This window comes from Nuphar pumila, chromosome 11 (genome assembly GCF_984573655.1).
Source record: "Nuphar pumila chromosome 11, dmNupPumi1.hap1.1, whole genome shotgun sequence".
Lineage (NCBI taxonomy): Eukaryota > Viridiplantae > Streptophyta > Magnoliopsida > Nymphaeales > Nymphaeaceae > Nuphar > Nuphar pumila.
In genome coordinates, this window is record NC_143259.1 from 2,388,753 (window position 1) to 2,415,561 (window position 26,809).

The window sequence follows — 26,809 nt, forward strand, 5'->3', positions numbered from 1 at the left end:
GCATATGATAGAATATGATGCAAAAGGGGGTTACATGAATGGGTAACTATAAGTCATGGGTTAGTGGGCATGCGTTAGAGACGTTTTGGAATCCATGATTGTGTTGTGGTTCCTAAAACTTAAGAAGTAAGTTATGTAATTCATGGGTTATAAATGAGTCATGAGTAGTGGCTATTAATGAGAAAGTGACAGTTATAGGTTTACCTTTTTAGCTATAATTAGAGAGTCTTAGAAGTTGTAGGAGATGTGTAATCTCTCACATTTTGCTTTTACTTTGTGTTAAAGATTTTCAACATTTTTGCTCCATTGTTAAGTTAATATTTTATATTGTTGTTGCATATAGCTTTGTTTTATTCCAACAAGTTTGGTATCAGAGCACTAGGTTCAATTAAGCTGAGCGTGTTTGAGCATTGCGAAGATCGTTGCCGAAGCCGAATCTTCAAGTTGGCTGGTAATTACGTGGTGTAATTCATGATGTCTAACAATACAAATCTGAACTCTATAAATCTTTCACATGCCTTGGTACCCATTTTTAATGAAGAAAATTATGAATTTTAGAGTATTAAGATGAAGACGTTTTTCATCTCTCAAGATCTTTGGGATCTAGTTGAAATTAGTTTTGTAGAGACACAAAGCTCAAAAGCAACAGAAAAGGCAGCAAGTGAAGTAAAGGAGTTGCGTAAGAGAGATGCCAAAGCCCTTCTCATTTTGCAGCAAGCCGTGACTGAAAGTATTTTTCCTCGAATTGCGGCAGCCACCAAGTCGAATGAAGCATAGATTATTTTGAAGGAAGCCTATCATGGAGATAGTAAGGTAACTACTGTAAAACTCCAAACACTTCGTAGAGATTTTGAGACCCTGCTAATAAAAGAAAATGAGTCCATGCAAGATTTCTTTTCTAGAATATCTACTACTGTAAATTAAATAAGAACATTCAGAGAAATAATTGATGATAAAAGGTTAGTAGAAAAAATTCTACGAAGCATGCCACCAAAGTTTGATCATGTCGTCACAGCTATAGAAGAATCTAAAGACATGAATAATTATTCGATTAACGAATTAATGGGATCTCTTTTGGCACATGAGGCTAGATTGAACAGATCAACCGAAAAAAGCATTGAACATGCATTTCAGGCCAAGGTAGAAATTTCCAACAAGCAAACGAGTGGCAAAGGTACCTTAGAGAATAAATATCCAGGAAGAGGAAGAGGTAGAGGAGGATCGTGGCCGTGGTCGTAGAAGATTTGAAATGAGTCGACACAATGAAAGCAATCAAAGGCCGAATTATAAAGACAAACAATGCTATTATTGCAAAAAGTATGGGCACATGGAAGCAAGATGTTGGGAGAAATAAAAAAAGCAGGTCAATGTTGCTGAAGAACAAGGTAATCTTTTCCTTTCACAATTTGAAACCAAGGTTAATAATATGTGGTTTCTAGATAGTAGGTGTAGTAACCACATGACAGGTAAAAAAAATCTTTTTCACAAAATTGATGAGTCCATGAGAATGAATGTTCAGCTTGGAAACAACAAAGAGGTACAAAGTGAAGGCAAGGAAACTATTGAAATTGATGTTAAATTAGGTAATAAAAGAATGATTCATGATGTTTATTATATACCTGGTTTATCATACAATTTATTGAGTGTTGGACAATTAATTGAGAATGGGTATGCACTTAACTTTTATGATGAAATATGTGAAATTAGAAAAAGGAAAATGGACAGTGAACCTCTTATAAGAGTCAAGATAGCACATAATAGAATGTTCCCTCTTGAATTTACACACGTTAATGATGTTGCTTTAATTGGCAAATAGGATGGGCCATCACATCTTTGGCATTTACGGTATGACCATTTACATTATAATGGGCTGAAAATACTAAGAACCAAAAACATGGTTTTGGGGTTGCCTAGTATAACGTGTAATGATGGAATTTGTGAAGGATGCTTATATGGGAAGCAACATCGTTTATCATTTCTCATCGAAAAGGCGTGGAGAGCCAAAAAGACACTTGAGTTAGTTCATGCAGATCTTTGTGGTCCCATGAATACTCCATCCTTAAATAATAGTAGATATTTTTTATTGCTTACTGATGACTTTACTCGCATGAGTTGGGTGTTTTTTCTATCTCAAAAATCAGAAGTATTTAAAAAAATTCAAGAATTCAAGGCTTTTGCAGAAAAGGATAGTGAGCATGTCATAAAATGTCTACGTACAGATAGAGGGGGAGAATTTATGTCTAATGATTTTGAAGAATTTTGCAAAAAGAATGGAATTCGCAAGTAGCTAACAGTAAGAAAAACACCAGAGCAAAACGGTGTAGCTGAGCGGAAAAACCATACAGTCGTGGAAATGGCAATGAGCATGTTGACTGAAAAATGACTTCTGAGTGAACTTTGGGCTGAAGCCGTGAACACAGCAGTATACTTACTCAATATATCTTCAACAAAAGTTGTGCATAACATGACTCCATATGAGGCGTGGTGGCAACGAAAGCCAAATGTAAGTAATTTGAGAATTTTTGGTTATGTTGCTTATTCCTTGATTGATTATAGTGATCGTAGCAAGATAGATAAGAAAAGTGAAAAATGCATTTTTGTTGGTTATAGTGACACAACAAAGGGGTATCGATTATATAATCCAACATCTAAGAGTTTAATCATTCGTCGTGATGTTATTTTTGATGAATTAAGCTCTTGGACTTGGAATCAAGAGGCAAATAAGTAAAAAATAGAGGTCATTTTTCTTGCATCTGATAAGACGTTGGAAGCCTCAACTAGTATGTCTCAAAACAATGGTGATAATGAGGACACAGACTCACCATCTAAAAAGGTAAGATCCATAAAAGAGATTTATGAATCATGTACTTTTGCCTTGTTGGTTGAAGAACCTATGTGCTACGAGGATGCTAGTGAGAAACAAGAATGGGTAAGATCTATGGAAGAAGAAATGGTAGCCATTCAGAAAAATGATACTTGGGAACTTGTAGATTTACCCACAGGTCAAAATGCTATTGGTGTGAAATGGGTTTACAAGGTTAAATATAATGCAGATAGGAGCGTGCAAAAATATAAAGCAAGGTTAGTCGTTAAGGGGTATGCTCAAGAATTTGGAGTAGATTTTTCAGAAACTTTTTCTCCTCTTGCATGTTTTGAAACTGTTAGAATTATTTTGGCATTAGTAGCTCATATGAAATGGTCAGTTTTTCAATTTGATGTAAAATTTGCATTTTTGAATGGGTTCTTGGAAGAAGAGGTATATGTTTGCCAGCCTCAGAGATTTGTTGTTAAAGGGAAGGAAGAGAAGGTGTACAAGTTGAAAAAGGTGCATTATGGTCTTAAATAGGCACCACAAGCTTGGTATGAGAGATTGAACTCATACCCAATGCAAAGAGGATTTCACAGAAGTGAGAATGAGCACACTTTGTATGTAAAAGGACCAGGTACTGACTTTCTTATTATCTGTGTTTATGTAGATGACATAATTTATACAGGCTCGTCGAGTACACTTTTTGAAGAATTTAAAGAGGACATGATGCATGAATTTGAAATGTCAGATCTAGGGTTGTTACACTATTTTCTTGGACTTCAAGTTCAACAAAGTGTTGATGGTATTTTTATTTCTCAAGAAAAATATGCTTTAGACTTACTTGAGAAATTTAAAATGGTGGCGTGCAAGTCGTGTTCCACTCCCATGAATACTAATGAGAAATTATCAGTACATGATGGTACTATGAAGGCTAATGAACAGTTGTATAAAAGTTTAGTTGGAAGGCTAATGTATCTTATACAAACTCATTCGAATATCGTGTTTCTTGTTGGCCTAATTTCAAGGTTTATGCAGTGTCCAACGATACATCATCTTGGAGAAGCAAAACGAATCCTTCATTATATTCGAGCAATCACTAATTATGGGATTTGGTACTAATCAAATCCTGAGTTTAAATTAACTGGCTTTACTGACAGTGATTGGGCTGGTTTTGTAGATGACTGGAAAAGCACAAGTGGATTCATCTTTAATCTTGGATCAGGAGCTGTGTCATGGATGTCAAAGAAGCAAGCAACAATGGCACTTTCATCTTCAGAAGCAGAGTATGTTGCTGCGAATGCAACTGTATGTCAAGCTATTTAGATAAGAAGAATTTTGGTAGACTTGCATCAAGAACAGGCAAATGCAACAGAACTCTATTGTGACAATCAAGCAACCATTGCCATGACAAAGAATCCTGTGTTTCATAGACGAACCAAGCATATTGAGTTGTGTCATCATTTTATGATGACAAGTTATTGCCGATGGAGTTGTAGCAATGAAATATTGCTCTACAAATGACCAAATTGCAGATGGATTTACAAAATCACTTAGCTATTCAAAGTTTGTGAAATTCAGATCCACTTTAGGTGTATCGAGTTTTGCATCAAGAGGGAGTGATAGAATATGATGCAAAAGGGGGTTACGTGAATGGGTAACCATAAGTCATGGGTTAGTGGGTATGCGTTAGAGACGTTTTGGAATCTACGATTGTGTTGTGGTTCCTAAAACTTAAGAAGTAATTTATGTAATTCATGGGTTATAAATGGGTCATGAGTAGTGGCTATTAATGAGGAAGTGTCAGTTATAGGTTTGCCTTCTTAGCTATAAATAGAGAGTCTTGGAGGTTGTACGAGATGTGTAATCTCTCACCTTTTGCTTTTACTTTGTGTTAAAGATTTTCAACATTTTTACTCCATTGTTAAGTTAATATTTTATATTGTTGCTGCATATAGCTTTGCTTTATTCCAACAGCATAGCCCCCCATTGGTTGCAGAAGAACCTCTCTCACTCTTCTATTTTTCTTTTTCTTTTTCTATTTTCTTTTTTTTTATAATTTATAACCCAAAGAAACCGGCACCCTACACATGATCAAAAGTAAACCTTTATAAGTCGAACTACATTCAACTTTTCAAAAAAGAAGACCCATTAAGATGTTGAGCCACCTAAATGAGTATTTTTTTTTTGAAAGGCAAGCTGAGGTTATACCGACCCCTACCAGTTATACAACGATACCATTGGGATGCGAACTTGTAATATCCCAACACAAGGTAACGTGCACTAGCTGCTCCTACCAGACAAGCTACACCTAAATGAAGATGGTCCAAAGCCAACAGAAATAACATATTGTTGAGGAACAGTCCAGGAAGGAGTGCTTTCATTTTGAAATCAAGTTTGAGAAGGGTTCCAAGTTAAGTTCACGAGCTCAGTAGTTTACAAAATGGACGTTCAAACAATTAGTGAACATACCTCTATGGTTCTACTTGAGTTAAAAAAAAAAAACTATCTTAAGTTGTACGGTAATGGATTTCATTTAAATTTTTTTACAGTAATTGATCATTTTGCTAATGAAGTGCATGACATGGATTAGTGAATTCTGGCTTTTATAAATTTGAGATAGATGGCATGAAGTGATGTTTGAAATGCTACTTTTTTCCTTCTTTTGGTCAAGCTGGATCCAAGCAGATCCGTGTGCTAAAGGACCAAAAGATATCATGTCCCATTAGAAATAGATGCTTTTTTTTTTACATAAAGCAAACTTTACTTTAATGTATAATCATCAATTCCGTGTTACCAGGGCATTAAGTGGAAATATAAACGCACTTAATTGTTCGACGTAACATGGAGATGAGATGCCTTTTCCAGTTTTAAATTAAGATCTAGTTTGAGATTATCCTTCACCAGCTCCAGATTTAGTTTTCAAGGACCTGGCAACTCAAACCAGGTCTCTCACCGATCCACTTAACCTAAAATTAAGTGAAACAGTTAATGGCAGCCTTTGAGTTTCATTGCAGGTCTGGAAGCAAGGAAAATTCTCATAAGAAAAAAAAATCCTATGAGAAGTTTTCATATGATAACTTTTTCAAAAGAAAACTTTTCACTTGTTTGTGTAGCATGAGAACAGTGGAGTAAAAAAATGAGACTTGAAAATGGTGGTGGGTGAATGAAAGATGAAGATGGAGGGAACTTTTATTTTTGCATGGGTGAATGGTTGCCCTCATGCAAAAATAATTTTCGATAAGAAAAATTTCTCCATCCACCCAGGAGGATTTTTTTTTTTTATCAAAAATCGTACTTTTTACAAAAGCTTTCAAAAAAAATCTCGTTTGAAACTGTTGGAAAAGATAACTTTCCATTCCTACTTTTAATTTGCCCACTATTTTCTCACTTGCAAACGTGCGATAATTGTCCTGGATTGATAGCTAGTGCATTACTCTTTACCATTCCATTGGCAAACGGGACTGATCAAACTATGAGATCTAGGTCCTCCTCAAGTTAAAATAGGATCAGTCAAGATTTGCTCGGTGCCACAAACATTCTTCATTTGTAACCAAGAACATATGATCTTATAAATGCAACCAGTCTGGATGAGGAACCAATCAGAACTTCAAGCCAGGCTCATGACATTTGGGTTTAGGTTGCTAAAATAGAATCAAGAACTCTCTTTTTTGTGAACTATATGGAATGCATAATCCATATTCCACTGAAGAGAGAGAGAGAGAGAGAGAGAGAGAGAGAGAGAGAGAGAGATCTTGGTTGCTAAGAATGCACATTCCCCATTATGTTGTAGGTGTAGATGCCATGAGTAAACAGCAAATCAAATCTCAACCACATGGAATCTACTATGAATTCCATGAACCAAACGTGCTATAGACCAAACAAAGATGCTCTCAGGCTGTGTTTAGTTATAATAGGATTTTTTGGGCAGCATCCAAGGTACGTATCCATGCTTCTAAGGTCACTACTGTTAACCAACACCGAGTGCATGGCAGCATGATGAGCGATGACAGGCTAGTGCGTGGTGATAAGGATAAGAACAATCAGGCAAGGATGCCATTTGTACTAAAGATAAATGTGGCATGAAACAAATTTACAAATTTATCTAACTGATTGTAACGGAAGGAAAGGCTGATCGTGATCCTTGTAATCATGTATCTCTATATATTGGTGAGAGGTAATATGAATAATACAATAGAGATCGAGTGAGGTTTTCCCTCCGTGGACATAGGTCATTTTATCGACCGAACCACATAAATACTGTGTTATTTGTGTCTCTCCTCCTTTTGGTTGCTTGCAACTACAAGGAAGAAAGCCCCATTGCACTCCCAAATACACTTGTTCTTTCCAAAGATGAATTAATTTTAGTAACCCATATAAGAATATGGTGAATTAGTGCAATATGATTTCATGCTGCAGCACATGTCCTCTTTCTCTTTTTCCATAAGAGATAAAATGAACCCTTTAACTAATTCAAACCAAACAATCATGATTCGGACCCAGTATCATTCATCCATCAGGGGGACTAGTCCCCTGATTTGCTCTTAATGGGTGCAACAAACGTCATCAAACCTTACCAAGTCAAAAGCATAGAGCAAATCGTAATGCAATACACCCCTTCCTTTCTTATGACATTGCCTAAAGCAAAAAGGTGATTCTTATATCATCATCCCACTGACCATTTAAAGCCAATCCTAAGGGGTCAAAAGCAGTGAACCTGTGCACTCAAATTTTGATGTGGTGAAGATGTTGGTCTTGGCAACAATCCACTCCTGCCAAGTTTTTTTCTTAGTGACCCACCACATCGAGGAGCAATTGTCTTCATATGCCAAGGACCAAACCCTTCTCCAATCATGCCAATGAGCGCACATCAACAGCATGCAATTGGACAGCAGAGGCTGGAGAATGCTGCCAAACATCATGGACACATCATCAACCTTGGCCTAGTGTGCAGCCACATGTGCACGAGCACACACACACACGCGCACGCACGCATACACAAAGTCATAGAAGTTGATCACCAAGTGCCACCAATATGTTTGTAATGCAAGTAGGGCAATATATATTATTGGCGACCTCTGCGTATCTAGTGAAACAGCCACCAATTAGGGAACTTTACCAATTTCACAATCTAAATGATTCATTTGGTCATTTCCTTCAAAGAATAAAAAATGGTTCAATTGGTCATAGATCTCGTAAATGTTGGTTGGGGTTTTATTAAATTGGAAATGGGTTATCTAGTTAGTAGGCATGCTAAATAGGTTTTTCGTTTTTTTTTTTTATAATTAAATTCTGACCATACAGATGTGATCTATGTACTTTATTTTGTAGGAATCAGCTCTTGAAGCGTTTGATTCCAACACATGGGTGGTTTTTATAAAGTTTGAAAAATCAACCGTCTAAAATCTTTGTAAATTTTTTAGGCTCCAAACATCATTTTCTTCATCGCAAACACATGATCCAGGTGTGGATTCTTAGTAAATCGACCACGCCCAACACATTTATAGGGCCAAAACCGCATAAAAAGCACCGAGAAACTGAAAAACCCATTTAACACGCATTTTAGCACCAAATGGGTTTAGCACAGACCCATTACTCATGGGTTGTCTTTTGTATATAAGACCCAAAAAAAAGAAAAATACCTCAAACATGCTACGTCCCTTTCCCATTTGCCTCCAACATCTCTCTCTCTCTCTCTCTCTCTCTCTCTCTCTCTCTCTCTCTCTCCTTTCCATTACCACACAACTAGGAGTTTACAATCCAATCTGGAGGCTTGTCCTTGCAAACGGCTTCTTGCTTTCCACCCATAAAATCTAATAGAGAACATAAAGCTAAATTCGGACTGTTCTACATATAAAAGACCATGGTTCAACACCATTCTTGTGCCCATTAAATCCAAAGGCAATTGATATCTTCCTTCCAAAGCTCCATCTTAAAAATCCAGAACCCATTATTGGATGAGACCAGTGTTGTCATAATCGATTTCTGAATTTAATCGGCAAAATAGCTTGAATCTGTCCGAATTGAATTGAAGAGAATGGTTTTGAATCAGTCTATTTAAACAAATGTTTTTTTAATTAAAAAAACTGAAAGAATATATATATATATATATATATATATATATATAGAGAGAGAGAGAGAGAGAGAGAGAGAGAGATTCGGCCCAATACAACTTAATTGGCTGATTCAGTAAGAGGGCCTGAATCAGCTCCTGAATCAAATTGAAAAGGGACACCTCGAATCCAGTCAGCAGTTTGGATTCAATTTGGATAACACTGGATGAGACTTCAATAAACAGGTTGCAAATGCTTGTTGAAAGAGACAATCCAATAATCAATTTTGGTTGGGCCGAATAAGATACCCAGCATGGCCAGAGTCTCACTATCTTAATCATAGGAACCAGATCCAATCAAGATCAAACTACCAGATCCAAGAAGGATCCAGGTTGGAGAACGGTAACTAATTCGGTTAGAAGTCAATCTAAAGAAGGATCTTCAGGAAGGTTAACCAGCACATTAGGTGGACAGGCCAGCTTGTCAGGCACCTGTTACCAGAGAAGATTATAGATTTGGAAATGCCACCTGCAGGATCCAGGTAATTAAATCCTCATAAATCAGATGGGTCTACCAAATCCAGAGAGCTGACATCTTATTTAATGATAACTGATATTAATAATCCTAATCAAATGGAAGGATCAACTATCTTATCTAATGGTGTGAGTTGTAAAGATAAGAGGGTTCCCTTAATGTAGGAGTTGTAAATAGTAAAAATGCTCCACAAAATTTATTGTATTCAAGTCCATATAAATGAAACTCTCTTGATTCCTCTCAATCAATCTCAGTGAAATAGAGATCGAGAGAGGCAGTCTTTATTGTGGATGTAGGAGGCTCCCATCGATATATTGTCATGTTTCTTTTCTTTCTTTTTTCTTTTGTGCACAAAACTTAGGTTCCTCTACATCATACATAATCAAGATATCAACTTATCAAATGCTTTCATGGTATCAGAGTTGTACGTCTGGAGTAATCTGTGAGTGCTTGTCAGCTTTTATCAGGAGATATTACAGTTATTTTGGTGCCTCTCATACCTCTCCCAAATATTTCTACCCATACACCTTTAATGTTGCAAACTTTGTAACATTGAAATTGAATCATTCAAATTTTCTTATGTGGAAAACCCAACTTCTGGGTTGATAGAAAGTCAATACATGATTGGCTTTATTAATGGGGAATACCCTGTGCCGACCCCTTTGATTCAAAATCCTGAAAGTGAATAGAGTTCACCGAATCCAGATTTTCTGGCTTGGCAAAAATCTGATAGACTTACGAGGGTTTGGGTTACTGGGACACTGTCTGAAGAGGTCTTTAGGTTGGTAGTTGGACTAGACATCAAATGAAGTCTCCTTATGTCATTTGCTTACATCTCTCAAGAAAGGGCATTTCTACTTGTAAGAATGTTACTAATGCACTGAAAGCAAGATATGACATTGAATGAATACATTCGTGCATTTAAAAATATCTGTGATGAAATAGCTCATTGAAGATCATAAAAAAAAATGGTTGCTTAATGGGCTAGGCAATGGTTACAAGGCATTTGTGATTACTATGCTCAAACCACCGACTCCACCCTACAAGAAGTCGTGGACCTGTTTCAAGGACATGAGACTATGAGAGGTTTTTATAGTGGTGAAGAAAATACAAATTTCCATACTGCATGTATGGGTCAACGGGTGAATGAGCAAAGGTTTAGGAACAATGAAAAACACCAACTGTTCACCTCGAAGGGCGGAGGGTTTACTCCTGCAGATCAATCAAACTAAGCCAATCACAATCAAAACATAGATGGTGCAAAAAATGAAGAAAAATCTATCTAACCAAGTAACGTGAATTAAAACTAAAGCTCTTAAGGCAAAACAAAGACAAAGGAGTGATTTGTCAAATATGTCACAAACCCAATCACAATGCCTTAAACAATCAGTCTTACCAAGATTATGATATTCCACAAGCCCTGACAGCCATGAAAATCTCAGACAATCAGAGATATTGAGGCATCCTCTCATGCTACTGCCAATTAGGTAATCTCATAAACCTATCTAAATATTTGGGTCTAGAAAAAATTATAGTAAGTAATGGAGATAGATTAAATATTATTTATGTTGACACTGCAAAATTAAATCTTGGGGTTAAGTGTTTCTCTTGAAAATGTCTTGGTAGTTCCTGAAATCAAGAAGAATTTGATTTTTGTTAGCCAACTTACAAATGACATGTGTTTTTGAATTTTCTTCTAACGGATTTGTGATTAAGGACAAAAAGACCAGGAAGGTGGTAATGACAGGGATTGCAATCATGAATAAAGGAGGTTTTGTTTTCATCTCGTTACATATCAGCAGATAAGAAAGTGTGGCATGCCAGGTTTGGGCATGTTCATAAATAGATTTTTTGAGCAGTAATAAAAATATTGATGTTAAATAGAACTCTTTTAAGTTTACAATTTGTTCTAGTTACCAGCTTGGTAAAATAAGTAGGCTTCCCTTTCTGCCTGTGAATGAATATTGTAATAAAATGTTTGTAAAAATTTATTCAGATCTATGGGAACCCGCTCCTATAGACTCATATTAGAAGTTCAAGTTTTATGTTATTTTTGTGGATGAGTATACATGTTTTACATGGTTTTATCCTCTAAAACATAAAGTTTATTGATTTTCATAAGATGGTTCAAACCCAATTTGGTGAGAAAATTAAGATTTTTCAAAGTGATGAGGGTGGTGAATATAATAATAGAAATGTTGAGGTGTATTTGAAAACTTCTTTATAAGGCTTGGCCAAAAATGCATAAACAAAATGGGATAACTGAACGTAGACATCGAACCGAGCTTAGACTAATAATGATGTTTCATGCTCATGTTCCAGCTTGGTTATAGGTTGAAGCATTTTCTACTGTTGTTTGGCTTATAAACAGGCTTCCAACATCCACCTTGAAAATGAAATCCCCATTTGAGTTGTTATTTGGAAGAAAACATGATTACTCGTGTCTAAGGATCTTTGGTAGTAGGTATTTTCCTTATCTTCGTGAATATACCTCACACAAATTTGAACCAAAATCTTTACCATGTGTCTTTGTTGGCTATAGTGAACACCATAAAGGATATCGATGTTTGTATCCTCCAACAGGGAGGGTTTATGTTTTTCGACAAGTGATTTTTGATGAAAATCATTTAGCATATAATAAACCTGTCTGACAAGAGTCAAGAAAACATGACCAATAAAGAAACTGGACTCATAGAAGACGTTCGATGGAGATCTAATATTAAAGACCCAAACACGTCAGATAAGGTTCAAGATGTTGCTAATAATAAAATCCCTATTGTCGAAAGTCAGAATCCTACGAATCTGGGACTCATTGAAGTTCAGATTGAAGAAAATAATAGTTTTCCGAATAGTGAGGGCAATCCTAGCTCTTAGAATAGTCATTCAATGGTTATTAGGGTGAAAGATGGCATTATTAAGCTAAATCCTAAGTAACTATAAACTATGACTATTATTTCAGAACCAAGGACCCTTCAGGCTGCTCTAAAACATCCAGGTTGACTTAAAGCCATGCAGGATTAAATGAAAGCCTTGAATGGCAATGACACGTGGGAATTGGTTCTTATATAGGAACACATGAATGTTGTTGGAAGTAAATGGGTCTACCAGACCAAACTTAAGAGTTACTGAGCCTTAGAATGTCTAAAAGCAAGATTAGTGGTTAAGGGTTTTCATCAAGCTCCAGGAATAGACTTTCTTGAAACTTTTTCTCCAGTTATTAAACTAGCCACAATTCGTATTGTTCTGAGTATTGCACTTGTTCATAATTGGGATATAAGGTAGCTAGATGTCAAAATTGACTGTTTACATAGTTTTTAAAATGAAACTATGTATCTTGAACAACCACCTGGTTTTGTTGGTCAACAGAAGAATAATTATGTTTGCAAGCTTAAACAAGCACTTGTGAATTAAAACAAGCACCACAGGCATGGTATGATTGCTTTGGTGCTTTTCTTCTTAGAATGGAGTTTTACTCAAGTGTTGCAGATTCTTCTCTATTTGTCTATCATCCAGGAGGAACTACTTTACTTATGCTATATATAGATGATATCATTCTTAAAGGAAGCAATCCTAGTTTGTTAGAAAAAATTATTTACCAAGTCAGCAACGAATTTGCTATAAAAGATTTGAGATATCTGCACTACTTTCTAGGGATCAAAATCCATAAATTCTCTGCAGGGTTGTTCCTAAATCAACATTGTTATGCATATGAGCTATTAAAAAGAGCCCAAATGTGCTTTGCCCGATCTCTGTATACTCCAATGGCTATCAATGTCAAACACTCATAGGAGATAGGATGTTTCCTGACCCAAAACTGTATAGAAGCTTGGTTGGGGGCTTACAATATCCAACCATTACTCCGCCTGACATCTCATATAGTGTTAATTATGTCAGTCAGCTCATGCAAAGTCCCACTAATTTTTAATTTCAGATGGTGAAGAGAATTTTAAGGTATATTCACGGTACTAATAACTTGGAAACCTGGTTTTTGGCTATGTCCAGTCCTGATCTCCATGTCTTCTATGATGTTGATTGGGTCGGGTGTCCTCAGCCTCGTCGTTCTACTACTGGGTTTTGTGCCTTTCTTGGTGTAAATTGCATTTTCTGAAATGGTAAAAAGAAGCCCACTGTTGCCAGATCAAGTGCAAAAGCAGAATACCAGGCCATGGCTTGGGCAATATCTAAAATCACTTGGATTAGTTTCATACTTACAGATATTAGAGTGTACATGCATCAACCACCCATATTATTTTGTGATAATATTTATGCTCTACACACTACGATAAGACCTGTTTATCATTCTATGATGGAACATGTGAAAATAGATTATTACTTCGTCAGGGAAAAAGTTGCAGTGAGTGCTCTTATCACCAAATATGTCACCTCTTCCCATCACTTGGCATACATACTTACAAAATATGTCACAAAGGACACATTTTGAGGTTCTAAGAACCAAATTAGGCATGTGGAGTCCTCCCCAGCCTATTTTGAGGGGAAATGATAGGAACCAGATCCAATCAGGATCAAACTAACAGATCCAAGAAGGATCCAGATTGGAGAACCGTGCACCACATGAAGAGATAAGTGTTCTAACTAATTCAGTTAGAAGTCAATCTACAGAAGGATCTTCAAGAAGGTTAACCAGCACATTAGGTGGACAGGCAAAATGACAAGTGGAGGATCCAGATTGAATACCAAATCCAGAGAGCTGGCATCTTATCTAATGATAACTGATATGAAGAATCCTAATCAAATGGAAGGATCAGCTATTTTATCTAATGGTGTGAGTTATAAAGATAAGAGGGTTCATAAAGGGACGTGTTCCCTTAATGTAGGAGCTGTAAATAGTAAAAATGCTCCACAGAATTTACTGTATTAAAATCCATATAAATGAAACTCTCTTGACTCCTCTCAATCAATCTAAGTGAAATAGAGAGAGAGACAGTCTTTATCGTGGTCGTAGGTGGCTTCCACCGAACCATGTATACTGTGTGTCCTGTTCTTTTCTTTCTTTTTTATCTTGTGCACAAAACTCAGGTTCCTCTACATCATACATAATCAAGATATCAAGTGCTTTCACTTAATGGGTCGAGGATTACAAACTCACTGGGGCCTATCACCCAAACGAGAAATCCTTGTCTTTATGCAGTTAGTCATTCTTCTTAATCATTTTCTTAAATTTTCTGACTATGAACAAAGTTCCATTTTAGTGGCTCAAAACAATTTTATTTTCTCCTATTGTTCCATTTCAAAAACAGGACTCTCTCTCTCATTTTGATCAGTGTTGCTAATGTCAGCATTCGATACGTTTAAAATTGACAACCAGAATTAGGGAAGTTTTACACGCACACAACATTGTTACCAGTGTTACTAACGTTCAGCATTCATTCGACATAGATCATTTTACCAAATTTTGTGTAATTAACACCAAGGAAAACAATTAAAAAATCCACCCCCTCTATGTGTGGTGGAGTTATTAGATCCTTGTCCGATATAAGGAATTTCAAGCATTCTGATCATCTGTAGGGGCAGCCCTGCTACTTTTAAGTTGGATAGTTGCCTGCCCATAATCGTCGGAACATTTGGTCATGCTCTCACATTATCAACAAAAGGAAAACAAAGGATCACTCAATAATTGAGGACAGGTAACAGAGCTAGCTAGATAGATTTTTTGAAAGAAAACCAATTTGTTCGAAAAAAATATATTCTATCACTAACTCATTAAAATACTCTTAGTGGTACTTTCATTTAATACAAGACACCATCATGATATTCCCATATAGGAAAAGGCAAAGAAAGTATCGGGGTGTGGGTGTGTAGGTAGGTAGGTAGAGAGAGAGAGAGTGTGTGTGTGTGTGTGATGTCACAAACAATTAAAAGTGGTGGGATAGGAAATCTTGGGACAGAAACAGGCTAAATACCAAGAACGTTGGCAAGTGTGAAGACCTGAGAGCTGTGTTGCTTACAACAGCATCCCACTATAGTAAGAAGGCATGGCATACCTCAACTTTCTCTCAGTGGGGAACAACCTGCATTCCATAACATCATAATTGTGACATGAAAAAAAAATGCTCTTCACCAACAAAGAAGAGAAACCCACTACTCAGGGTCATGGTTGGTGATTGGGATAGAAGCCACTTTTGATACAGTCCTTTCGGTTGAGCATAATTCAGCAACTGTGTCTGGTGGATCCGATGATCAGGCCAAACGCCCCCGTCATATAAGTAATGAATCCCGTTCAAGGGTGCCGGGGACCCGCAGCTGACAAAACACGGGGCCCACGAGCTCACCATTCAATGGGATTGGTTGCTTAGGTGATCGGATCCTGATCATAAGCATTGAAGCAAAATTTGGCCAGAATCACAAATCTCGTTCTCGAGAAAATATCGGCAAAGAAAAACTTGTGATATTTTGAAAAAACTAGCTTATGTCAGTATACACAAAAACAAAATATATATGAGCATGTAAGAAATATAAATAAAAACATGAATGATATAAAAACACTGTAAACAAATGTTTTTTATCTCATTAATATCACAATAAAAAACATGATATTTTCAAAGATTATATCGTGATAGAAACACATTACTTTGAAAAGTGATGATATTTTCGAAAATTTAATGTTTTCAATATAATATTAGCCTTAATATCACTTTTTCAACAGTAAATCAGCCTTTGATAGTATCATGATAAAATCAAGATTTTTTCAAAATATCGTGCCATACTTGTGGCTGTGATTTTGACTATCCTTGCTACTGATCTGACATGTCACACTCACCAAAATTACAACCTGGTCCTGCTCAACCAACCAACCAAGTTATAGACCTGAATGAAGCCAGTTATCTAAGCAGAATTGGGTGACATCCTAAAGTAGCAGAAGTGACAATGACCTAACCCAACGTGGTCCAGTCCTGAAAATTAGGTGTAACACAAGCTTTAACCCAACACATACATATAGCCAAGCCCTAAAGAGTTGGACCCAGACCTGCAAGACTGGGTTAAACAACTCTCATTGAGGTGCACTCTTTGTAAGCACAGATTGAAGGCAAATACCTAATATCACAGTCTAGTACAACTAAGGTGCATTGCAGCTAAGGAAGCAGAAACAAGTCAAAGTAGATGCACGACTCCTTTACCCAATTAAGCAAAAGTGCAGTATTCTTGTTTTTAAGGATTTTGCAGGACCACATTTCTATAAATAGAACATAGTTTTGTTTCCATGTCACCTTGTGGAACCCCAAATTGTATGGTTGTATAACTGGTAGGGGTCTGCCTAACCCCAGCTTTCTCTGTCGGAAAAAAAAAATTATATGCAAGCATTCTGTCCAGCATGACACTGTACAAACCTGGATTCATGACCCATAAGGATATGGATCCGTATGGACAAAAAAGAGTTACAAATTTCCATCTACATTTACAAATTAATTCATTCGTGACTGAAAAAAGAGCCGATGAAAAACAAATTTACCAGAACCTATCTTTGTTGACACTGAGATAGCCTGCCATTATCTTTCCAGCAGTGTTTCTCATTCCATCAATCAGATAACACCAAGTTGAACCCAGTGCTCCAATGAAGAAATCCGCATCTGCTGCCATCAAGAAATTAACAAGAGGGTAGTTTGTGCTGGTTTCTCTGCCAAGACAAGCCTCGTATGCTGCCATTGTCATGTTTCCCTCCTGACGTGTCACATTTGTGTAATAAAAATTCCACTGTGGGTAGAATCTCAATTTATCTATAACTTCCTGCATGCCATTAAAGCAGACAATGAAATTAAAAAACTTTAATCTATTGCACAATTTCTAAGGGCACATTTGGAAGTGGGGAAAATGTGAAAACTCTGTATAAAATGGGAAAAACAGAGTCATGCCATGCACTTCCAAAGGAGAGAAAATTTGCATACTTTGTACAATTTTACCATTTGTACATTAAGAAAAAAATGTCCACTTCAGGAGGTGGAGAAATAATGTTGAAATATTTTCATATCTATACATACCATGCTTTTCATATGATATGAATATTCAAACTTTCTAAGAAAAACTTTAGCACTTCCAAACATGGAATAAAAGGAAAACATCTTGACTCGGATGTTAGTCGAAAATATAAGCCCCAAACAGCTACTCCCTTCAAAGTTATCCAAGTTCTCACTCCAATATCTCCCTTTCACCCTTTCCTCTTAGCGTGATACCTACCCCAGATATGGCAGAATGACTTGGGGTTTCTTCTGTCTCAATGACCCACTGCTCTTTGTAAAATATGTAACATGGTTACAATTAAGGACTTCTTTCAGAACTTAGAACCTGGGAACACATCATATCAACAGAAAACAAGTTGCCAAGTCCAGCTGCAAATTATGGAAACAGGCCTCATTAAGGCCAAACCCCAACTTCATACTGGGACACTCGGGTTGGTTTCTCTAGTAAGTTCACCAAGTCCCAAAGAAGATATCCAAGGTGCTATCAATGTAAAAGCAATACCTGCATCTCTGTAGAAAGCCATATATTTTTAAGGTTGGGGAAGCGCCTGCGTACACGGTCTGCAAGCTGCATGTAAGCTTCAAAACCGACCACCTTCATTTCTGATGCTTTGTCACCCATTCTTACATGAACACTTAACAGCGGTCTAGGGATCCAAGGTTTGTGGAATGCCCACACATAATTTTCCATCTCATCTTGAGGTTTGCCATTAGCTGCCTGAAAGGCGGAATGGAATGTACAAAAGCTTAAAGACAAAGTCCGCTTGATAATACAGCAGATTGGGAACCATTGAAATATAGCATCAAGCTACTGAAAGGGTATAAATCAGAGCACTAAATGTGTGAAGAAGTTAGACTGAAATGTATATTTTTTTTATAAAGATATGAAAACAGTGGACATTGCATAGGAAATTTAGAAAAGGAACGTGCTAAGGCCAACTTCTGTTGTGATGTTTTTTCTAATGAGGTTTACCACCAAGGGATTTCTAATGATTTATGCCATATCGTGGCAGTAGTGGTAGCTGTAGTAGCAGGCAATATTGATAAAATATATGTTGTGATGTTTTTTCTCTATATTGGCATTCGCCTTGTCAAACATACTTACACCACATGACTTGTTTAATAAAAACTCCACTTAAAGATTTGGAAGAACCTTTTGAAATAGTCATGCATGGCCAATATTGAACCATTGTAACAATAAAATAATGTAGAAATCAGAATGTATCGTACAACAAATTACAACTTTGGACTGAAGAACAATTCAACAAATAGCACATAAATAGATTGTTTGGATACCAAAAAGCCATGTGAAAAGTGAACCCACTACCAACTCAAGAAAAATGTGTCCTTATAAAATTACAAAACCAATCTCAGCCCAAGTAATTGGCATACACAACTTCCATTGTCCATCGACCAGTTACATGACCTTTTAATTCAAGGAGATAGCATGAGCATCACTCAGAAGAATGAATTGAGAATTTGTCTAAAGCTCAATATGCGCCAGCTATTCAAGTATAAAAATATGAGATAAAAAACTGCAGTTAGTGGTTTCTTTGCATTCATTGATTTTTAATAGTTTATTACAGTATATGACCTATATATATTGGGGCCGCTAGAATATGAGAACTATGTGAACTAGGCATTTCCAATTTTTTTGGCAAATCTGACGCTGCAGATGTGTTCAAAATGGTCCATTTAATAGGAATGGACAGTTGGATCATGCTTTTTCGACCAAAAAAATGATTTTTGAATATTTACAAAAAATCTTAGTCATTGATTTTTAAGCCTTAAAAAATCCTGCTCATGCATTGCAATTGGACGATTCAAGAGTTTATCCCATGGTTTGAGGAAGCGGGAGCGGGAAGCGATACGGGAAGCGGGAGCGGGAAGCGAGGCACTTTCAAAATTTTAGGAAGCGGGGAAGCGTGGGACCACTTAGGAGCGATTCGGGAAGTGTCTCGGAAGCGACCTAGGAAGCGTCTCGGAAGCGACCTAGGAAGCGTCTCGGAAGCGAGGGGGAAGCGAAAAAAATAAAAATAAAAAATAAAAAATACAAAAAATTTAAAAAAAACAGGGGAAGCGAGGGGGAAGCGTGGGGGAAGCGTGGGGGAAGCGTGGGGGAAGCGTGATGGGAAGCGCGCTTCCCATTAAAGGGAAGCGCGTCCCCCATTAAAGGGAAACGCGTCCCCCATTAAAGGGAAACGCGCTTCCCAAAAAAGGGGGACGCTTGGTTTATCCTGTAAAACCAAGAATGTAGATCACATTCGTATGGTCAGATTTAAGCAAAAAAAACTCATGAAAATCTCAGTTCACACTCTAGTTCTCATATATGCTCATTGTTTTTTTAAGTGAATCTAACCTTACAGATATGATCTACATGGTCTGTTTGGTGGAGAACAACTTTTAAATCGCTGAAATTTGGCTTGTGGACAAGAGTTTTTGGTGATCCAAAAATCAACAGCCAGAACTATATCAATTTTTCACGACTTGAAAAAAGACATGTATATGTCGAAAAAACATGATCCAAGGATCGATCTCTAACAAATTGACTATGCTGAACACATCTGCAAGGTCAGATTGAGTTAAAACAACTTGCACCTATAAGTTTCATCACATTGATACCGTATACTCATCCGCACCATTCAACTCATAAAATGATATATATATATATATATATATATAGGGCTAATTATTTTCTATGAGTTGCGGATGAGTATAGTCATCAGTTTAAGTGGTAGAGGATGTGTTGTCATTTTATGAGTTGAATGCATCTAATGTTAAATACAATTAGTTTAATGTCAGATTAATCCTATATATATAACACTCAAGTAACTAACCAGTTGAGAAACTCATAGTTGCAGGTGAAATTTTGTAAGTTTATTCAATGGAGAACATGTATCTGATTAGGAACCTTTTGGGTCCATTTGTTTCATTCTCATTGGAAGCAAGAGGTGGGGTTAATGCTGATGATATTGTTTGTTGATGATATTGAGAAAATGTGTCGTGGTGTATGTTGTTTGCTGATGATATTGTTTTGATTGATGAGTCTAAAGCTGGGGTTAATGCTAAGTTAGAATTATTGGAGACAGACATTGGAAGCAAGAGGTTTTAAGTTGAGTAAGAGTAAGACAGAATATATGGAATGTTGGTTTAGTAAGCAACGAAGTAGTGAAGCTTGGTGAGCAAGAAATACCGGTGGATGATTATTTCAAATATTTGGGATCTATCATTCAAAAGTATGGAGAAATTGATAGAGATGTAAATCATAGGATAAAGGTTGGGTGGATGAAATGGAAAAGTGCAACTGGAGTGTTGTGCGATTGTAGAATGCCATTGCGGTTGAAGGGAAAGTTTTATAGGACGACTATTAGGTCCGCTTTACTATATGGTACGGAATGTTGGGCTGCCAAGAGACATCATATTCAAAAAATGAGTGTAGCTAAGATGCGTATGCTTAGATGGATGTGTGGAAATACAATAAAAGATAAGATTCAGAACGAGGAGATACGTAAGAAGGTAGGCGTTGCACCCATTGAAAATAAGATGAGAGAGAATCGTTTACGGTGGTTTGGACATATTCGGCGAAGGCCTAATGATGCTCAAGTTAGAAGGATGGAGAAATGGGAAAATATATTAGTTAAAAGAGGTCGGTTAGGCCTAGAAAGACTTGGATGAAGATGATAGGAAAGGATATGAATGCTTTGAACCTCACTGAGGACATGGCATTGGATAGAAATGATTGGAGGAGAAGGATTCATGTGGAAGACCCAGAATGATTTTCTTTGTTGGTTCATATCGCCGACCCCAATTGTTTTGGGATGAAGGCGTAGTTGTTGTTGTTGTTGTTTCATTCCCATGAAAGAGCAAGGCCTTCCATGGAAAGGGGCACCAATTTCTAAAAAGTTCTACCAGCTCAGCCTTCCCATGAGAAAGCTTTCATGGGGTAGAGGTATGAAAGGATTTACACATAAAAATTAGTAGGTGGTGGGAAAAACTGGGGCCCACTTGTGCCAGCATGGCATTTTTCTACCATGATGATTTGATGTTTGTTTCATTCATGGTGGAAAAGGAAAAGAAAAGGATTTTTGGCTCAGCACTTTTCCATGAAAGTTGCATGAAACAAACGAGTCCTTTAGACATTTTCACATCGATCAAAAAATCAACAACTCATACAGCTAGTTTTATCATTGAAATTATTCGATCCAAAACATGTGTTCAAGTAATAAAGCAATGATAAACACATATGCAACACCAAATTAAGCAAAACACACCTATATATAACCTATGTCACATGGGTGGGGTGCGGGTGCGGCGCAATTTAAAAAATTTTGGTCACGGGGACTCAGCAATTTTTTTTTTTAAATTGCGCAGCCCATTTCATAGGGCAAATTTTTAAAAAAAAATCCAAAATGGACCAAAATGACCCTAGGTGCGTTGACCGCACCCAGGGTCGGGTTGACCGCACCGGGTGCTGCACCTGCGTTGCGTCGCGTCGACACAGGTGTGAATCCCTGTGACATAGGTCATCCATTCACCTAAAAGCTTTCCACAAAATTACATTTTGGCCCTTTTATATGTATGAGCAGACAAAAAAAATATTGAATTAATTTTTAAGGACATTCGACTTATATCATTCCATGCAGGTATACAGGCAATTTCTCTATTCTTTGCTTCCCAGCTAGTGGATTTTTCACTATATAAACTACTCATTTATGATATAAAGTCCTATTCAAGATGATCTGCAGATTTCCAGAGCTATCATCAATACCATAACCACTAGGAACTAGAATAGGAAAAAAAATGCTCCAAGCTCCATTTTCCAACCTATCCAAATTGAATGGAAATACAAACATAATGAAAAGATAGTGTCATCATTGAAATACCTTTGGCCAATCTTCTGGAAGAATTTTAAGAACCATTTCTGCAGCTCGGACACCAAATGCATTATGTCGAGCACCATTTAGCAGATTACATGTATATTCACTTTTAAACCTCATTAGATACCGCACTGCCTGAAAAAGGAAAACAGATTGTTCAGAAGAAACAAAAAGCACATGATCTTTCCAAACACTTACAAAACACCAAATTTAAAAGCAGACACGCAAAGAAGATGTTGCAGTTAAAACATTTGGAAAATAAATGACAGAAAAGTATGACATTCCAGCTGCCAGTAATACTTATCCCATGATCCTAAAACAGTGACATCAGGAATAAAGATTAGGGACGCATTTGAATACCTTGAAGAATAGGTCTGAGTAAAAATTTGAATGAACCGCACGCAGAGATAGCAATTTAAAAGGGAATCTCAAATCCCCACTTCTTCAGGAATTTGAGAACCCCTTTCAATGCAGAAACAGTGAATTTTGGCCCGACAAGGGACAGTCAGGCCAATAATCCCAGGATCTCGAGATTTTTGGATTGTAAATCTTTTCTGGATTTAAGGTCCAAGGCATTTGCTTGCAGCCTAAATACCCCAAGATTGTTGGCACCAACATTTACATAAGTTATACCATAAAAGTAAACAAACACCAAACAAAACAAAGGTGGAACAAGTTCAAACAAGAGAAGAAACAACATGAAGTTGAATTTCATTGGCTATCAGCAATTAATCGAAATGTTCTCAATTCCTTTTTGACAACTGAAAACATTTTCCCTATCAACCCTTAAAAGACAAGAAGTTTGTAAAGATTGAACATGAATAAGGGTGTCATTTTGGAAAAGAATCACTCATTCCCTTAGTACACACACACGTGCATGCACACACACACACACACACACACACACACACACATCAACAAAAAGAAAGAAGGGAAGACCAAAGTACCAAAACTATCCATAGTATGTAACAAACACGAGCCAAAAAGAATGAAACTATTAAATGTTTATAAGTTTCATGCCCACAAGCTGTACCTGTGATCTCCACCATCTCTGATCCATTTTGCGGTGATGCTTGAGCAGGTTACCATCTATCTCTGTTGTTGGTTGTAGATCTTCCCATGGAGTCCCCCAGATTCTGCTTTGGCAGAGCAATTGTGCCAGATAGAAAATGCAGTGAAGTATGCTTCTGTGAATTATTGAAAGAAAAATCACAAGACAAATGGATACCGTGGAATACGTCCAGTCCATATTGCCTTTGATGTGTAATTCTCCTTCACTTTGACAATATTTTGACTCCATGCTTTCTGGCTCCTTAACAGTTTCATAGCCTGGTTTCTACATTCTGTGGAAACTTCAGGGGCAAAGTAGCAAGACCAGAGAGAACGTGATGGTCCTGAACAGGAAATAATTTGAATTTGAAGGCCAATTGAGTGCAGAACAATAAAACCTATACTGCCTTCACCACCACCGTCTGATGGAAAAGAAGCATTCATTCAACTGCCATATTTAAAATCCTTTCAAACCGATGCTAGTTTTCGCTAAGAGTACAATGGAAAATGGAGACAAAGCCCAGATGAGAAACTAAGACTTTTTTAGTGACAAAGTCTATTCTTAATAACATGTAATTTTCAATAGTATATAGCATCACACAAACCATGGTGGGCCCACAATGTTATCAAAAGAATGAAATAATTCAATGAATGGCTCCAGAAAGCATTTTGAGGACTAATTACTAATTGCATAAGCCCGCATTTATACATCCCACAGAGAGAGAGAGAGAGAGAGCAGTTCCTCCGAGTTAGTAAGATGTATCAAGATTTATTTGATTGCTGTAACTAAGCAAGCCTCCAACCTTAAAGAATTTTCATTTATAAGAATGCATCTTTGTCTGACCTTCTAGCATGGAAACACAATGCATGAATCCTTACAGTATTACTTCCATTCTATCACCAATAAGTATAGCTTCAAAATTATTTCATTGTCAGAGTAACTGCTTGAGTATTATTACCCTTACATCCTTCATGATCAGCACGGTTGAAGTAGTTTGTGACAAGAACTCTTTGTTCATTTATTGCAATTGCAAGAAGTCCACACATTCCAGCAATTTGAGCACCAAGACCAAATCCAGGTTGCACTTCCCAGTCAGCAATCAGAAACCGCAAATCAGGGTCATTGCAATTTCTTGGATGCTGGTGCATCCATATATCTTGCTGCACCTTCCTTGTACGCGGTAGATTATCTTCATCTGAACCAACAATCTGAAAATATCAAAGCATACATGAGACATAATAATGAGAACAAATACCAGTAAGAGACATGCAGCAGCTGCTATTACATCTTGATAGGAAAACAGACTGGACTTAATTCCTATTTGATTCCTTGTAGTGTCCATGATTTCAAGCTTTGATGCTAAGCAAGTCCAACAAAAAATTTTGTGGGTATATGTACTGCTAACATCACAGGACTCGTACCTTACACTAATCAACACCAGGGCATACCTTATAATAATCAACACCAGGACAATGCCAATGGAAAGAAAATTTTCCATATAAACCATTATTTTTTCCAACATTAAGATGTAACATTCCCAGAGAATGGCTTGACCACATGTAAAAAAGGTAAACCTATATGCAAACAACAATACATGAATACATACATCAATAAAGAAACCACAAAACACCTTAAACTTCACAAAAATAGCACCTTTTAGTAAAATGAACATTTCATGACATGAACAGTAAATTCTTAGAGTAGTTTATGACAACAAAGCCACATACCCAAGGAGGATAAGCACCTTGTTCTTCCCCTTCTTTCTCAAACTGTGTCAGCTCAAGATCTAGCAATCCCCTCCAATTCCTCCATGGCGGAAAGCTACCATTTTCACCACGCTGATCAAGCTTACGGTGAATTTGCGCATTGAACTGACAGTTCTCCATATGAGGAGCTTCTGGCACATTTGATCTATTAATTCCCGCTCTTATTAAAATCTGACCCTCTGCATCTCCCTCTTCGTCCAGGAAGGACTTCCATAGAGAATATAACAATAAAACCCTCCCACCATTAATTAAATTTTCATTGGCATCGAATGAGATAGCTGGATGGTCAGGTGGCACTATCACAACAGAGGGATCTCCAGTTCGAATCCGGCAGGGATTATCCCCCAGCTTGCCTGTCAAATAAAGAAAATGCAAATCTCCATTTCTTTCAAATGAACCATGTGAAGATACGTCTACAGTTACAACAATGAAGCTTACTTCGATATCAAATAAATACATAAGGAGACATTTTTTATAAAAAAAATTACTACATCCTAATACCAAACCAACATACAAAAATTAAAAATTTTAAAAAAGAGAAAAGGCCCAAGGCCAAAAGAAAAAAAATTGAAAATTAATTTCTCTGAAACGAGAATAGATTGGAAAGCAGTTACACGAAAGTTATCAAAAGAATGAACTATCAGCTTGTCCATTACCAATCCCGCTACAAAACCAACATGTGGTTGCAATTCTGAAACAGGGTTAAGTAATGAGTTTTTATAACATGGATGTGAAGAAATTAATAGAATATAAGGCCGTAAAGTTGGTTTTTTCTCAATTATAAAAGTACAAAAAGAAAAGGTGTAGAATAAAAAAAAAACATTTGGACAGCGTTCTTACCCTCAATAGATTGAACCAGACTAAGGGTTCCCGCTGCCTTCTCTGTCTTTCCCAAGACAGGAGCTGCAACAACACTGCCAAAATCCAAACCTCTAAAAGAAGTGACTGCTGCCAGCAGCAAGTAACTAACGCACACCCCACATAGAAAGCACACCGCTCCAACCTTACAAGGAACGTAAGAACTCATCTCCAGCGCTCTCTGTGATATCACCCTCTCAAGGCTCTTGTGAGAGCCCGGCTCCATCTTTTTTCAGTTTCACTCTCTTGTTTCTCCTTGTTGGTCTCTTATCCTCCCCTTCTCCTCATGATATCCCCGTTAACATTCAAACTTTACAACAGCTTGCATGCAGAATATGATGCCTCTTTCCCTCCCAACCATACCCACATGTGGATATCCTTTCTTTCTCAACACCAGACACATCTCCATCAGCTCATTCTTTTTTTGCCTAAAAATATCAATGGAATAAAGATGAGGGGGTAAGATCCAAAAGGATAAAAGACAGCAGAAAGATACTTTTCAGAGCCCAAAACTTCAAGACAGCAGAAAGATTCTTTTCAAAGCCCAAAACTTCAGAGAGAGAGACTTTCAGACGCCAGTATGGACATGAGGTGTGAGCATGCGGGTCCTACATTCAGATATGGGCATCTGCTCAGGTGGATGTTTGGAGGCGGCTTCTTTGATCTCAACCGTAGATTTGCTTATGGGGAATTCATGGATTTAGTATGTTACTCAAATCGTAACCCCTATTCTTACGCGTTTTTATCAGCTTTAGTCTGACCGTAACAACGCTCGAATGAGGTGTGCCTTGGGTATTCGATGCAAAGCGTGGGTTTCCATATTGTGTAGTGTGATACTGGCATCATTTTACGGTTGACAAAGACTGTAATTTTCAAGATTTCTATGAAAGA

The 26,809-nt window shown here is 37.1% G+C and overlaps 1 protein-coding gene across 2 annotated transcripts; it reads right to left on the bottom strand.

Moving 5' to 3' along the window:
* Positions 1-14,503: 14,503 nt before the first annotated feature.
* LOC149821609 (uncharacterized) lies at positions 14,504-26,277 on the bottom strand. 2 transcript variants are annotated; one of them, XM_089981143.1, is made up of 9 exons: positions 25,901-26,277; positions 25,022-25,413; positions 24,253-24,502; positions 23,472-23,715; positions 23,277-23,379; positions 22,250-22,378; positions 17,869-18,084; positions 16,862-17,136; positions 14,504-15,422 (listed from the first exon to the last, which is right to left on the bottom strand). In XM_089981143.1, exons 1-9 carry the CDS (start codon positions 26,142-26,144, stop codon positions 15,356-15,358), a joined length of 1,920 nt encoding a protein of 639 aa, XP_089837269.1. In that variant the 5' UTR covers positions 26,145-26,277; the 3' UTR covers positions 14,504-15,355. The 2 variants fall into 2 exon arrangements, with proteins under 2 accessions (XP_089837269.1, XP_089837270.1); XM_089981144.1 differs by having other exon boundaries at positions 14,507-15,422; positions 23,472-23,637.
* Positions 26,278-26,809: the final 532 nt, after the last annotated feature.

Bases quoted from the DNA above. Each gene is read 5' to 3' on its own strand.
- LOC149821609 (XM_089981143.1), bottom strand. From the start codon at position 26,144: ATGGAGCCGGGCTCTCACAAGAGCCTTGAGAGGGTGATATCACAGAGA. The intron at 23,380-23,471 runs GTATCCATTTGT...CTGCCAAAGCAG, and splicing joins TGGACTGGACGTATTCCACG to AATCTGGGGGACTCCATGGG. The intron at 15,423-16,861 runs GTAAATTTGTTT...TATGGAATGCAG, and splicing joins GTCAACAAAGATAGGTTCTG to GTTGTTCCCCACTGAGAGAA.